Raw genomic sequence first — 16,941 nt, forward strand, 5'->3', positions numbered from 1 at the left:
TGCAGGCATTTCATAAAGAATGAAGCAATACCTGCTTATGTTCAAAGTTAGGTGGATTCTTTCTGATATTAAAAAAGCTTAGCTTTTCCTTTGTCATGAACCATAGCTCTTTAGAAAGCTCTTCTGAAAAAGAAGTATGTTAAGCAAAACCCACAGAATTCTAGGTATGCACAGCACAAAACCTACCAAATTGGTGAATAAGTTGAAACAAGTGACTCAGACTCAAGGCTTGTGACTCGGACCCAAGGGTCCAGTCCACTAATTCAAGCCCCATTGAAAACAGAGTAAAATCAGCACCGTTTAGGGCCCAATAGCATGCACGCCAATATCCCTGAGATTTCTGAAACACAAATGAAATTCTTGTCTGGTCACTTATCTTTCAATTTCTTTTCAATTTTTTGTGGGTTAACCAATTACATTTTTAATTATTTCCACAAAACAAAATCACCCACAAAAAAGTGAATTTTTCCGAAGTCTGATTGCAGCTATTTTTCAAGTGGCAACCCTCAACTTTCTCGGGCACTTAGGACCATTTTTCAACCGTAGTTTTCAGCCCTTCTGCCCTCATATGAAAGCTCAAAGACCCAGGGAGTTGATCCTGGTAACGATTTACACAATCTCACCATTTTGGGGGCCAAACAATCTCCTTTTTCAAAAGATACTGTGGGTGGGGGGCACTTTTAATGCTAATGAGCTGGTCAGAAATTCTCACTTGAATTAGTGGTCTGCACCCCCCAAGGCATTGACTAGGACCTAGACTCAACATTGGCTACTCAACTACAACACTGTTGTAAATATTAAAGGCATGCAAAGGCAGGGTCTGATCAATTTCGCACCGCATTTAGTAATTTCATTAAAGATGCAGCAGATTTTTAGCACTTCACATAATTAAAACGTACTGTTCCTAAACCGTAAGAGCTCTGTGTTTGACTCTACAGTGCATATGCACATTTGTCTTGGTTGTCTTTGATACTGGTGCTAATTGAAATGCAGAACAGTGATACATGTACAACTAAGCACAAAATATGGGAGATGTTAGTGAAACTAAATGTTATTAACTGGTTTCACATGACTTACCATTATGTATGGACCATGGATGCTTCTGTTTTATGAATTTGTTGAAATATTGGCATTGGGGAGTTATAGATCTTAAATATTGGGTCTGCTTTAACATCATGCAATGGTCATGTACCTGTAATTGCATTTATAGTTGAAGGAAATTAAGTTTTAGAACAGTTTGTATGTAATAACAGAAATGTCGCCAGAGACTGATTGACAAGAACTTTCTAGTTGCTGGAATGACCTTCTTGTCATGGGATATGATGTCATTGCTTGATATGCATGTGTGAATTACACATTTGTTCATCTTGTATGAAAGCTATTTCTGTTTAGTCTCAAAGTCTGTCCCTAAGATGCATGAAAATTCTAAATGCAAATATATAGAATGTGGAGTTATTAAAAAGTCACTTTTAGCCTATTTACAGAGGGATGGAAGAAGTCCCTTGCATATCTTGTTTAGTTACATGTATAATATGCCCGTTTGATATTTACAAGACTTTAAATACGAGTCTGCATATGGAAGCATTGATGGGGCGTACCTGTGGCATGTATTGCTGTTTCTCAGATGCACTTCAGTGTGGGCATGTTCTCTTGGAATATCACATGGGCGTATTCAAATTGTTATTTAGTCTTTCAAGTAGTTTAGCTGCTACCTCAAATATACCCTGGTAGGGAACATGCATTGTATTAATGTTTTTGTGAATCTCGTACCACCCCAAGCCTTACCATTTTGTTCCTGAACTTGGATGAAGACAGTGCTTGGGAAGTATCACTATGTGTAGACATTGCAGGGACAACTGTATATGTACTTTTCCCACTTTTGGGATAGAACGAATTTAAACTAACTGAGTAGCTGTACCTGTTGTATTTCTTGGCACCTGTAGATGAGGTAGCTCCAGGCACTAAGGGTCCAGGACAGACTGGTAGTGGTACACCAGGTGGGGGCAGCACAGTCAGCAGTACAGGTGCAGGGGAGGCTGATCATGTTGTTATTATGCCAGAGGAAGAACCACCTGCTGAGACTGAGCCAGCAACAGATCAACCACTCAAAACAGTCAAGAAGGTTAGTTCAAACTTTGGTTGTGGTTTTTTTTTTCATTTGTAAAGTTTGCCCTGAAATACCCGAGAGAGGAGGATTTTACACTTTGGTTTTCAAATGTGAAATTTATCTCAATGTTCTTTTTAGAGTTGGGTTGGAAGGGTTAAGGAGACTGTGCAGTTTCATGACAGTGGAAGAAAATTGAACCCTCTCATGCACTTGACTTTTTTTTCATAATTCTAACAAATTACTAGTGTTCTAAGTTCCTAGCAAAATCATTACCAGTACCTTCAGTTTTGTGGCTAGACTGCAGTTTTACCACGTTTGAAATATTCTATTTGCATTATTGCCTATGCAGCACATATATATTGATTTTTATCATAAATCGTAATTTGAATATTAACTTTTTTGGTAACACCACCGGATAACACCACAGAAGTTCAAGCGAATGGTTGCATTTGGTATAAAGCATATCAAGTACATCCAGGTTGGTATGGTGTTGTAGAAGAGTTTTTTAGATGGTTCTGTACATTCAACTTTTGATTCTATTATGATTTTTGCTTCTATTTGTTTTGATCATATTTGCAATTGATACAGGCAGAGGAAGCTGTGTCTGGTTTCATGTCCGGTGTACAGTGTGTGTCATACGTATGTGTGTTGCCATTGCAAACCTTTTTGATGTTGTACATAGTGTTTATTATTGGTGCTGCATACATTTATCGTATGTTTTGGAGTGGGATTTTGGTGGTTTATTTTGTGGTTTGTTCCTAGCAGAATGGTGGAGGGTAAAACGCACAGGTGAAAATTTCCTTTCCAGCTTCATTGGTGCTACAAAAAAATCATTGTGTAAAAAGGATTACGTTACAATACAGTGAGCGATTTATCAGTGAGCAAATTTGCTATGCACTTTTTTTGTTTGCATATCAAACATTGACTTTGTATAGCAACTGGTCAATTTTATTCAGCAGTTTCTGTTGTAATTTAAAACACGTTAAAACACTAAGCTTGAGTTTTGTATGTCGATTATTGTTCGCCATTTTGGCCATCACGCATGCAAAAATGTTCCAGAATCATCCACAGAAGAATTGCGTTATCACTGGCCCCCAAGCAGGTACAACGGCAAGTAATTTACGTCATAACCATGTCATACTGCGGTACCAATGTGTACATATTGTATCGCAAACCCTGGCGATCCATTTTTAATACTGGATCACTGATTGTCCAAAACATGTCGCATTTTGTGATGTGATACAGGGGAAATTGCTCACTGCAATAATGCATACAATTAGAAAAACACATCTACCATCGGAGAATCTTTTTACAAAATGCCTGTTGAATAGTTACCTGAAGTACACACAGAAATAATTGATACATATGAATTCAGTAGCAGAGTATGTTCATGGTGACTCACATTAAATTTTTGTCCGTTTTGAAACTTTTATTACCACACATGGACTGAAATTTAGCAGTTGATAATTCCACTTATTGTGTACAACTACCTATACTTGCTATAAAACACAAACAAAAAAATGTTTCAAAAGATAATGAGGCTTTAATTACAGCGTGATTCGCATTACAAAAAGTGGTAAGCAGTAAAATCTGCTTAGGTTTAAATCAAATTTCTCCTCAGACTATAAATTAGGTAAAGCAACATATAGTTTTAACAGACTCACAACACAGTATTTGTACATCACCTAACTCGGTATGCTTTTCTCAACAAGTTTAGAAAAAATGGTCACATAATCAGCATGTCTGGCATTACCATGACTCGCGTTACCTCAAAATTAGCAGTGATCATGCACACATTAACTTGAAATCGATGATTCAACAGGTGCCATGCTTGCGCATTTGCAGTGAAAAGAATACATAAAAATATTTGACAAGGAACACTTACACTTTACATTATGAGCAGTATAAAATCTGAACATTAAAAAATGACTGTGATAAATCGAAATTTGACGTATGCACACCTTTTTTTCAAACCAACATAAGTAGCTTTTAAATGCTGCCATGGGAAAATGTAAGCTAAAATCCTAAGGCATCACTATGTGGTTAAACAATCACACTTTGTGTCAAGAAGTGGTAATTGCCATGGTGGTTGACAGTGAATGGTGGCTTTACCTTTGTCACCAGTTTGTCAAAGGTATAAAGAATCTCATCTGGGAAAGTGGGTCGCTTCCAAGCCGGTAATGGTTTGGTAAATTTGTCTTCCAAGCGCAGCATCATTGCAATTTACAAGTGCATTACATATTTTTGTTGCAATCTACACACTATAAATGTATTTCAATTTTGGCGAGGGGACGTCAGTTACCTCATCCCCAATTAGAATATGATAGATCATCCAGTTACCGACTTACAAAATTCATTGTCTGTTTTGGACACAACATTCGAATTGCTCCTGAATTCCGGGGGAGCTCTCTGATTGGTCAAGATTCCAGAAGGATATATTATTTATGAGCAGTCTTATGCAGCACATGCTCCAGACCGCTTCTCAAGGGATATTCTCATTGTGTGTCATTAATATTTGTACATGTACATGTACATGTGTCACAGAATGTAATGATTCAAACTGAGATCAGAGAAGACAAAGTCGTTAGTAAAACCCCATTCCACTGAGGCAGTGGAGATAAGCATTGTAAAACCTGAGCAAATACAATGTACAATCTTTAAGCAGTGACCTCAACAGCAGGGATAAATGTACATTCAAATTCCTCAACATGCATGCCAACGGATATGCACCAACCAATACTGACAACAATACAACTACATCTTAACTTAGAGGGTTTTTACTTCCTGCTGCGTAACATTACAGAATTAACTCTATGACATAATTAGGTACATGTAAAATTAAATGTTTCGAAACAATGTTTTATTTCAATTCACAATTGACCCCGTTGAGTGTACTGACTGTTAAATGTTGCGAGATCTGCACATTTGCCATGATGTACTGAGAACAAATCCTCATTTAACTGATGAATAAATCCTCTCAATTGTATACCTTTTTGCCATTGGATCTCACTACAGAAATCATTTCATATATATGCATGATACATTTATGTATTGCACTGTCATATGTGAGTAACGATGTTGTTGGATAAGTCACAACTTGACTGAAGTTCACAGACAAAACATTACTTTCTAACAACTTATCGTCAAGTCTAAATTTTGGCCCACTGGCTCCATGAAAGAAACTAGGAAATCGCCATTCCCAATTTTCTTAACTTCCATGGATAGCATTTGCCCTCATACATGTACCTCACAAACCATCAGTCTCTTACAGCTGATGGGCAACTTCCATTATGACTTGTGTTACCCCTACCCTAAATGCTGTGACTCATGTTTACATATATGTACACTGAAGGAGGTTTATAATTGTCAACCTCAATATCCCTGGGGTTTATATCTACTTTCTGTGTCACCTCTACTTGATTCAGTAGGTCTGTCCTGAAAAAGCTAGAATGGATAGGGAATTTTGTCATAAAATGTAATGAGCAGCAGACCTCATGAAACTATGTCAAAAGTTAGTCAGCATAAAGAAGAAATGGGGCTGTTTATGTGGGTTGAAATTCAGTAATTTCCAAACATTATGTTTCAATGGTGAATTTTCATGTAAAAAGCTAGCAATCATCAGTTAAGGAGTTATTCCAAAGCTTAAGTCAATCTACCATCATAAAAAATTCAGAAACTCAGTGGAATAAAATTGAGTATATTTCCAACTTTGCTTGGAAATACCCTGTAAACCTTTGGTACAAACAAATATAGGAACTGAAAGGGTAGGAAAGGTTGTTTATGCCAAAGAGTACCAGAAGGCTTCAAATAAAGTAACAGCTTCATATTAGGTAGTGGTTGTGGATAACTGTACTTAAACATATTAAAAATCCTAACTATTTGTACAAAATTGGTGTGGGAAAAGTCTCTAAAAGTGAAAAAAAATAGAAAATAAACACCAATCTAATATCCTGGGTTTTTCAGGGAAAAAAAGAGAATCAAAAAAGTTACTTTTTGATCTTGGCCCAATTTCCCAAGCACTTTTCAAACCGACAAGTACGGAGTATTGCTGTATACAGCAATTACAGGTTTTTTGTACTTATAGTCCGCTCAGCTTAAGATTTGACCTAAATCTGAATGCTGTAGAAATCATTCAGATTCCCGTTGACATATTTATACATTTTTGAAAATGTAAAGGCAAGATATGAACATTTAAATGTATGTGGAAAAAATTTTATGTCTACGCACACATGGTGAGCTTGCCTGGGAGTTTTCAAAGGCCTATGATTCCAAAATCAAAGCTCATGTGTGGTTTATTTTCCTTTTGCAGACAGACCTTTGCCCAAATAATAGGAACAGAGTATCATAAGCCCCTAATAAACACACCTTCAGGCTGACAAGGGCAAAAGCTGCCTATAAATATAATGTTGCTGTGGTCATTTAGATCAAGAACGATTATGGAGCTCAGTTTGGAGTTTGCAGCACTGGCACATGCTCTTTTTTCAAAGCCCTTTTTTCTTGAAAGGTAGTTTTGATGACCACAGCAATGTTTCCCGTCATGTTTTTTCACGTCGTATTTTTGGAGTGGCGTTGCCTAAGAGTATAAATGTGGTATCACTAGAAAGCCCATTCCTTTCTCTTTATTCTCGTATGCATATCTCAAAAAGTCATTAATGGGGAACTTTCCTCAATATGCCATTGCAGGTGACACTTTTTTAAACTGTGGTGAAATGTAACATACGTGTAATTCATCTTGACTTTCCTCTTGCATAATTTTCTAATAAATTGTAAATGTGTATCTTTGCTTTAATACCCAAGCATTTCCCAGATAAGCAAGCCTTTTTGATTTCAGCTTTCGGAAACCTGATATTGCTTTTACAGAGTAAATGTGTGTCCTGGCTGCTGCATTCCTTGCTGTCTAATGCTTCTAGTGCAGACATAATCAATTTATTGAAACTGCCTTCTCCTCTCTTTGCTCCAATGCTTCCAACACCCTAAGAAGTCATTCCTTTCTAAGGTTTTTATAATGCTACAACATCTAAATAATTTTTATCCCTGGGAACCCTAAACCCCTTTTTGTATGCATTCAATTGAAATTCCAATCAACTAGCTGCATGGCAGGATTTGGTTAGGGGAAGAATAAAATTTTAAATTTTTTTTATGAAAGGCTGGCTAAAGTCATGATCATCTGAAGAAATTAGAGGTTGCATGTCACTTGGTTTGCAGATGGCTGAATTTTGGGGAAAAAAATTGGACACGCAAGTTAAAATCAAACATTGCTAAGAGATTACTGAATTACATGTAGATCCTCAAACATACAGCCATCAATTTGGAGAGGAAATATTTTGAAGGGTTATGTGATTCAAATTGTTTTAATATAGGTTAACAGGAACTTTGTTCGAGTTTGAGTGGGTTTTGAAAAAATAATCCTGAAGTCACTGGGGAACCTTTGGGAGTGTTTGCATTACATGACATAACAGTCATTCACACTTGCCTATCCATTATTTGAGTAACATGCCTGTGCACATGTGCATTTATCTAACCTTAATACGTGGATATTTAATTGAGTAAAGGTATAATGAATACTAACAACTTTCAATTCTTGCAATGTATCTACATTTAGCTAGCTTCCTCTGATATGGACATGCCATTTATTCCGGTAAATGAATGTTATTTTTCCTTTTTTTTTCTATGTGGTCTTGTTTTATTGTGCATCATGTTACTATTATTTTGTAGTATACTGCTTTGTAAAATATCATTGTGTCTTCAAGAACTGTATATTGTGTTAGCTTTCAGCTTCAGTATTATGTATACAGTGGACTCTCGCTATTATGAAATTCACAGGACCTGATGAAAATGTTCACTATATCCAAAATTTGCCGTATGTGGAGTGCAGTGGCTTGCAGTCTTGGGATCACCACATGTACAGATCCTAATGTGTATGCAAGACTTAGCATATAGTACGTGTATGTGGACATGAGCAATGTTCAAAGAAACTGTTAAGAATGCTGTGTAGTATGTGAGTCATCAAATCTAGCGTGCAGTTTGAATAATAAACCTTAATGAGAATACCAAGACCAATTATCAATCAGTAGGTAATTTTTCCCACAGAATTTGTGTCTTGGAGAGACATTTTATTGTCTGTTTGTTTGTAACGTTTGTAATGTGACTCCAATTTGTTTTGGAGGGGGGCCAACCTTTGTTGGAATTTCAAACAAATTATGAACAACCATGAGTATATAATCGATAACACATCAAAGCTGACATTAAGCTAGTTCTTTCTGAGCAGCTGGTCTGATCTGAGTGTGATGCTCTGATGTCTATACAGTATTTTGTGATTGGACAGTTACGGTACATCGGGCAAAGCATACATCTTATCTTACCCAAAATTCTTTGTTGTATGAATAAGTCAGTGGTGGGTGACAAGTTACTTGTTATGAGGGATTAGTTACGATTTTAACAATTTTCTGAGCTTTGGGTCAAGGTGAATTAACTTTTTGTAGACTATGGAAGAGAGGTTTAACTAATAGCACCTTTATCTTTCATACATGTACTTTTTATTTTTCTTCTATGGAACGAGGGTTATGGTTTGGGGATTGTGTTGTAACTGTGGTCTTCTTAGAGTTATATGAATGGGTGATATGGCAGGGGATTCAGTAAGTTATCAGGGATTTAGGAAAGCTGTTGTAAACCTGATTGTTCCCTGTATATGATTTCCCTTTGGGGAAATCACACACTGCATGGATGACTGGATGCATCACCAGTGCCTATGCATTTGATAACTGGCCGTAGTTGGTAACCACAGTGGACAATTAGCAACTGTGCACAATGCAACAATAAGCACCTTCACTTGAAAAGATTCCACATCAGCCCAAGACTTAACAACTGAAACGAGATACCCCTATTCATGACTAACTCTGCTTGCAATCATGTGATCCAGGATTTATAAACACTCATAAGTGGGTCACAAAAAAGTTTTAAATGTTTGTTGTATAAAAGGAATTTTGTGCTATGCAATTTCACTACAACAGATTTCCTCCCCATAGGAATGTGCATATTGTTGCCAGGATCAATGATGTGTGCTGTTTATAACCAGAATTTCACCATAACTGAGTTCTTAATAACGAGAATTGATGGTATCCAGCCTCTGTGCTTGTAGTCAGTTTTCCTGTTTGACCTTTTGGAAACCTGCCCAATATGATAATGCTTGATTCATATACTTGTTACATGTCTCAAAATGGCAAAATTTTAATCTTCAAAACATTATGAATGCCGTAACCATAACCTGTTTCTTATTAATGTGATTTTTAAATAAGCTAATACAGTAATTCAGAGAGGCAAGATTATTAATGAGAAAAGCACCTGAAATTTGTACTACCTTGCCAAGTCACACTGAATATGTTCAGAGAAGATTTTTTTTTTCTTCCAGCACTTTCACTGTGAGTTGCTGTACACTTTGTGACTTGTGTTCTAAGTTTATGCCCTTATTTATACACACATGTACCAAATCAGCTTCCAGTTCAACTCGTAAGACATCTGCCCATATACAGTGTTTGTGTATGCAGTTTTTACTATTTCCAGAAACCTAGCCCAGGGTTTTTTAGATCAGGGATACCTGATCTAGATACAAAGCTGTTGGCATTTAAAGACCAGTGGATGGATCCGATTAATGTAGGAATACATGTACATTGGTGTTTTTCACACCATGATCTTCATATGACCAGTGAATGAATCTGATATACTGCATGAATGCTACTTTCTACACCTGTACTCTCACGTGGAGATTCCAAAAATTATGAGAAATAAAGGCAGGAATAGTTGTGTATTGTGCTATTTGCACTAAGAGATGACATAGTGCTGGAGTATGTTTAATGAGCTACTATAGATGAGGTTTAAGAAAGGTTGTCACTTAAAATATATACATACCAGTCTTTAGTGTGCAGTAATTCCTTTTGATGTAATCAGTGAAACAGTTGAATAAGATAAATATGCATTTACACATTTATTTTTTATTTCTATGTACAGTAATGTGTATGAGGCTTTTTCTGAATCTCAGCTTTGTCTCTCTTCAACTTCTAGTCCTCGTGTTTGAGAACCTCAGATGAAGTGTAGCCTTCATTCTCTACTAAACAAGCAACAATTTGATTCAAGACAAATGTTTGAGTCTAATAGTGAGCATTGAATTTGATAATGGAGTTTGAAGACAGCGTCAGACAAAGAGAGCCAGGATTTTAAAAAAAGCTAAACACAACAATACATGTACACATGCAGGTTGAAGCTAGGTTTATGCTGTATTAACATAATAGCATTATATCTTGTAGGTTTGTACACATCGTCTGCAGCATGAACATGTACAGGTAGTGTCTTTACAAGATTGCTATTGATCATGATATTGACAGTACTAATTGAATTCTTTTCTTTTATCCTGTTTTGTCCCTTGATGTGATTTTCAAATTCTCAAATAGGAGGTGAATGAAGATGAGATAGACTGGTGGTCTAAGTACTATGCATCTGTTGGTGAAGTGGAGAAATGTGGTGACTACCTAGAGCGAGGATACGACACACTGGAAGTGAGTTCATGCATATACATGTACTACAGTGTCACTTATACTTGCTCTCAGTGATTATGATTGTTGTCAGCTTTAATTCAATTGTTGCTATTGTCTACATCAATGTGAAGTCCACATTTGAGCTTCTCATAAACTAAAAATAATATGAAACATTAACTTTTCATTCATTTGCCAGGTTGGGTTGATATAAATTCCTTTTGTTGGTTATTAGATATTTCCTGGCCCATTGGAGAATGTGGAGCCGTACAGTGGATTCAGTGATTTCTGCAACACCTATGAGCTAAGCCGTGGTAAAAGCAGTGATAAAGATGATGAAGAATCCAGTAATGTGGGAGAATTCAAAGTGAGTCTTGAGGACTTCATGTTGGTCAATGATTCAGAAGCAGCCATGCAAGAGGGATGACTAGAATAATTCATGTACATGTATACCTTTATGTGTATCATAACCTCTCTCCAGGTTACAGGGTAAGGTTAAAGTGTCCCTTAAAAAAGTTGAGGTCATTTTAAGAAATGTTGAATTGTTCATAATTTGCGAAGTGAGACAAGGCCATATTTATTTAGCTCATTCAACATCCACTTCCACTGTTCTTACACATGTATATTGTAATATTGTATGTATACAATGCAGGGATTATTCCGTATCTATCCTCTGCCTGGAGACCCTAAGGCACCACTACCACCTAAGGTATTTAAGCATCTACCACCAAGCAGCCCTGTGGAATGTGTGATACGTCTGTATGCCATCAAGGCTATTGATCTTCAACCACAGGACCCCAGTGGATTGGTAAGCAACACACAAACCTGTCACTGAGAAAGCAGTATCCACACACTTGGTTTCCTGATCCACCAAAGATTGTGGATAGGTTTTTTGCCTGCATTGTCATATAATTATGAGACACACAAAGATTTGCATACATCAAGGTTATGAAAGTATCATGGCAAAGGCTTACACACTGTCAGATACCTATGACAAGATAAGTCTTACACAAAGGCTTACACACTTTCAGATGCCTATGACAAGATAAATCTTACACAAAGGCTTACACACTGTCAGATACCTATGACAAGATAAATCTGCATTGATGTCCATGGATGTTGAGACTCAAAGTAAGATATTAAATGTGATGCTTAATAAAGATGGATCATAATTCACAACAGAAATTCAATGTGAAAACCATTTTATTTCCAGCAAATACTTACATTACACACTAGTGACAGCAACCATGCTTCCCATTTAACACTGAAATCTACAAAGTAAGGAATGCATTATTATGAAGCCATGTATCCATCAGCTCTACCCGGTGCGGCTTGTTTCAAAGTCAGTGTTAATAATTTATTATTTTTCAGTCCGATCCATATTTGAAAGTGCAGTTGGGCAAGAAGAAGATCAGTGAAGACGATGACTACATCCCGAACACTCTTAATCCAGTGTTTGGAAAGTGAGTATTGATGATTACAGATCCATGTAGGTCATGTGATGCAATAGAATTATTGGTTGGCAGGCTGAGTTATTGTGGAAGCATGATTGGCAATCCAAACTGCAACATCATCTTTTGACTGCAGAGCAGATAACAAGCTTCTTTCATTTACTGCAATGGGCAAGTGTTGTGATTTGGTCTGGTCATATATCATACATATTAGACATATGTATGATAGAAATGGTGTGTATTGCCTTCCTGGCTCCTCTGTCCTCTGGGGTTTATATAAAGAGCTTGTCATTTTGAAGGTTCATCATCTGCCATGTGGATTATGTGCTCGAGGAACTTCAGCTGTTAAGCCCTTATACGGTTTACAAAATGGCCTGAGTTGGTCAAAGTGTAGATGGGCACAATGGTCACGTGATCAGGATGCTTGTAACATCAGAAGTTCAACCGAACTGTAATTTGTTCATATTAATTTGCATATATTTATTTGTGTGACTGATTCGTTACTCAAATGTGATTGTATGGAGGCAGTTAGTACAATTTTGTTGTGCAAAATTTTGCATTCCTTAGCAATACAGTATCAAAGTACACCTGTCGTCTGTCTGTATTATTAAGAGCATTCAGTAACCATTAATTGGCCAAAATGTCAAAGTACCCAGAGATGGAATTGGATGTTACCGACCTCACTGAAGAATTTCAGTTGTTTAGGCAACACGTGACCCTCTTGCTTACAAGATGCAGTCAAAATCAAGATTGCTGCAGGGAAATGAGCAGCTAATGCACATAAACACAGCCAGCCTCTCTGAAGAAGTAAAAGAAGACCCTAATAAACTGTGGGCGCTGTTTGAAGACCAATTGCTAATTAAAGTAATTTTCTGTGTCTATCAAATGAACTCATTTCATAAATAGCTCCTTAATGAACCACTGAATTGCACTGCCTTCACAACCTTCTTATGAAGGCCGCAAATATGAAGCCATTGTAGTAAGCAAGAAATGCCTCCAAAACCTGTCCAAGGGCAGTGCTTCTGTCGATGCAATGCAGCATTCGAGTAGAGTGTGTTCCAGTTGCGGTCTTTCTCACAGGCTGCACAGATGCCCTTTATATAATAACACGCACAAATCATGCAGATCCAAGAGCCACTGGGTAAAGTTTTGCCACAAATCTAAGCGCAAGCAGCGTAACACAAACTCCTCTCACAGGCAGCACTGCATTGCAAAGCAAAGTATCATCATGAGGCGAAGGTGGCAGATTTAAAAGCTTCACAAGCTCTCATTGTCTAGATCACATGGCTGATAAGAGACCGGGCCGACCGATTGAAGAGCAACAAGAGGAGCATTCCCTAGAAAACCTCTTCTAATCCATCCACATATCCAACCTCAGCATGACTCCCGTACAGTAACTTGGGACTGATGAGGCATGTTGAAATTATTATTTCTAATAACGACACCAAGGATTCCTCAAAAGTGCCCAAGGCACTGTAGCTCTCAAGCCTGAAGAAACCCGTAGAGAGGAGACAGTGAGAAGCAGTTACAGTTTTAGGGTTTGGAGGAAAATTCTAGAGGAACACTCTGGGTAAAATCCACAGAATTAGGTAGGGACTGAAATCCCAATCCACATGTGGACTGGGCCAGGATTCTAACTCATATAGCAGAGGTGGAAGGCGAGGAAAGAACCACCACACCAACCTGACTCCCTGTCATGTGCCCAGATATACTTGGATAAAACACAGGTGCTAGTGCAAACACACTCCCTGTTTGCACCATCAGACAAATGTACAGAGACCTGCATCACCAGACCTGCTGAAGCCAGGCTCACAGCCTACAACTTTTAACAGTTTTGTTAACTCTCTTGTAACTTGGTATAGTACTGTTGAATGTTTTGACTAAAGATGTGAAATCCTTTGAATGTCAGAACTATATTTAAAGCATTATTAACAACAGGCTGCTTCTACACATGGTGTGCATGTCACAGCTGACTTGGGGTAGACGAAGTAATGATATGTAAAATTAGCCACACCTTATGCATTACAACTTTTATCTTCGAAAAGGTGGGGATGTTGTGAAAGGAACTATCTTTTATGCATATGTACACATAAATCACTCATTCATAAGCTCTGTGAAAGCATGGAACTCCCCCCCCCCCATGTCATTTTTATCGCCATCTAATATCTCTTCAGGCATAGGCCTTGTATGGACAGTTTGTGTTCTGTTTTCTGACCTTCCTGTGCTGGCAGGTATACAAAGGTAGCAGAAATGCATGATTGTCAAACCTGTTATATTGATACGGACATCCTTTGTCATTGCAGGATGTTTGAAATCAAGACATTTTTGCCAGTTTACAAGGACCTGACTGTGTCTGTATGGGATCATGATCTCTTGAGCAAGGATGACATCATTGGAGAGACAGTGATTGACTTGGAGAATCGCTTTTTGACCAAGTACCGTGCCAGCTGTGGCCTACCGCAGTCATATTCTGTGTAAGAACTAAACCTTTCTGTTTGATATGGCTTTGAAGATTAAAACAACCAAATTATTACCGTTGATACAAACAAAAGTAAATTTGTACATGTTCCTCACCATTATATGAAGCAGAGTTTTTGTGTTTGAAAGACAAAGCTGAATAAAACTCTGTTTGCCTTGTTCTTGTGTGTGATTGCGTGTGTCCATCTATATGTGTCCGCAAACAGATTTCCAACTATACCTCAAGAAGGGTTTGGTATGTTGTTTTCAAACTTAATTTGTGGGTTGGTCTTTATGTTGTTCAGAAGCCAATGGATTTTAGATCCTAAAGGTCAAGGCCATATTACTAGAACAACAAAAGGAGTTTTTCCCACCATGATTTGAGGATTTGGACATACATTTATGAAACTTTATACATGCCTTGGTGTCCTCATAAAGTTTATTGATTTGGAGTATCTAGATTCAAGATCAAGGTCATTGTTACAACAAAAGAACTGGTGTTACCATTGGAGACAGCTTTTCCTCTTCACAAATTAAATCATGGGTTTAGCCATGGGCTTGGCTGAGAATTTGTGTTTTACTTGTTTGTATCTAAAATACCCAAAAGGCACACAGTCATAGGAGTCTTTGAAGGTGGCAGTCCCTTAAAACACTTTAACTGATACAAAATCTGGAAACTGCTGACTGACATGTGGAGTGATGGTGACCTCTTGGTGAAGAACATTGGAAATCAATCTGTGGGTAAAGCTGTAGGTTGCAGGTTTAAATCCAGCCTGGGGTTAGGTAAGGTAGTTGTCACTCATTGCTTCTTCCAACCCAGGAGTAATTAGGTATCTCTCAACACAGAGATGGTTATTGTGGTTGATGCAGCTGCTTTGTGCCAAAATGGCTGCTTCCAGCTGTATACTCCGTAGGGAGCTGAGATAGCTAAGATTTGGAATACTTAATGGGCCCAATGAGCAGGCTTAATAATAATGGAAAGTGTTTTGATCTTTGTTAAAAGTGCTCTATAAAAACTTTTTTTTTAACCAGGAGGAAAGAAAATAATTTCAGCAAACTCTCGGCGAAATGCTTACCTTTATTACTTCCAAGGGTCGATCCTGAATGTTCAGTCACACACTGATCTGTTGATATCTGGTCGTTCATGTTTTACAAGTTTCCCCGGTTATTCTCTCACTGGTAATAAATAGGCTACTTCCATGAAATCTTTGTCATTGGACAGGAGTGGACCAAACAAATGGCGTGACACACAGAAGCCAATGGAAATCCTAGATGATTACTGCAAGAAAAACAACATTCCAGGACCCTTCTATTATGGCGCTACAAAAGTCAGTGTTGATGGAAAGATGTACAATCTTGCTGACTTTGGTGAGATGAAGCTTCTGATTTCTATTTTAGGTTCTCCTTTATGTTTAAGTTATGCTTATTTGCATGTAGTGTGTATTGATGCTTATTTGCATGTAGTGATGCATGTGTAAGTTAAAAATGTCAGTTATGATAAAGTTCCATACATATGCTGAGAATTGTAATCAATACGATTCAAAATCCATACATATTGTAATGTCTCTCACAGGATACAGAAAAGTTGCCAAAAATACCGGTAATGATGCATGTAGAGAGTCATTGGATTGACTTGCACACAATACTGATTTATTCTGAAGAATTATTTACATCGCCTCTTATTTACAATGATCAAGTTCTGTTTAGATTGGATATTTCTGTATGGCATGTTCATCATAGGAACAATGATCAGAGTACAGTTTGTCCAAATCTAAGCTGTTAATTCAGGAGTGACAGACGGGTTATTCATGACAGGCTAGACGCTCATGAATGGACAAGGAGTTGTTTCTCCGGAGCTGCCCGCTCAGAAATGATCGATGCTGACCGCTGGAGCTGGTCGTTTTATATACTTTCGGGGTCGCGTCTTAGCCAATGGGAGCACTGGATTGGGGTGGTTATGAATTATTCATGTATGTAGAAAGTCTATGGAAGAAAGTCTATGGGGATTTTGTGCACACTTGGTCTTTGCTGACTTAGTTTCTGGAGAGCAATAAAATTCGAGAAGTTTGGGACTGGAAGAGTGAAAGGCTGCTCGCGGGTGAGCTACGGGGGACTTGGTCAACGAGGGAAAGGAAAGGGTGAGCCTTTCTCGGTACGTTGAGTTGTGTACAACACTTGGTCTCTGGATGGCTTGGAAATCTACGCACATGGGGGTAGAACTGGGGGTGAGTGGAGGTAATTGACGTTGCTGTACCATGACCAGACACAGGCTTTCAGTGTGTAGTTTGATGGGACACATACATGTACGCTATGCAGGGTTCCCGAACTTTGTTTTTGTTTTCCAGGCCTGAAAAAGTCATGGACTTTGGTAAAAATGCCTAAAGGCATGGAATTTTTCAAG

General features: G+C 37.9%; 1 protein-coding gene across 1 annotated transcript in view; it reads left to right on the forward strand.

Annotated features, from left to right (window-relative positions):
• The window catches only part of LOC110982483 (myoferlin-like), a 181,289-nt gene that overhangs the window by 122,264 nt on the left and 42,084 nt on the right, over window positions 1–16,941 (forward strand). The window contains exons 38-46 of the mRNA XM_087145128.1: window positions 1,944–2,122; window positions 2,535–2,585; window positions 7,710–7,745; window positions 10,552–10,656; window positions 10,868–10,999; window positions 11,285–11,440; window positions 12,004–12,095; window positions 14,387–14,557; window positions 15,763–15,908. Of these exons, the coding sequence (XP_087001254.1) occupies window positions 1,944–2,122; window positions 2,535–2,585; window positions 7,710–7,745; window positions 10,552–10,656; window positions 10,868–10,999; window positions 11,285–11,440; window positions 12,004–12,095; window positions 14,387–14,557; window positions 15,763–15,908 (1,068 nt within the window). The remainder of the gene's footprint in view (window positions 1–1,943; window positions 2,123–2,534; window positions 2,586–7,709; window positions 7,746–10,551; window positions 10,657–10,867; window positions 11,000–11,284; window positions 11,441–12,003; window positions 12,096–14,386; window positions 14,558–15,762; window positions 15,909–16,941) is intronic.

The sequence above is a fragment of the Acanthaster planci genome, linkage group LG13 (assembly GCF_054643075.1).
Source record: "Acanthaster planci isolate LZ-2023a linkage group LG13, COTS_SCS, whole genome shotgun sequence".
Lineage (NCBI taxonomy): Eukaryota > Metazoa > Echinodermata > Asteroidea > Valvatida > Acanthasteridae > Acanthaster > Acanthaster planci.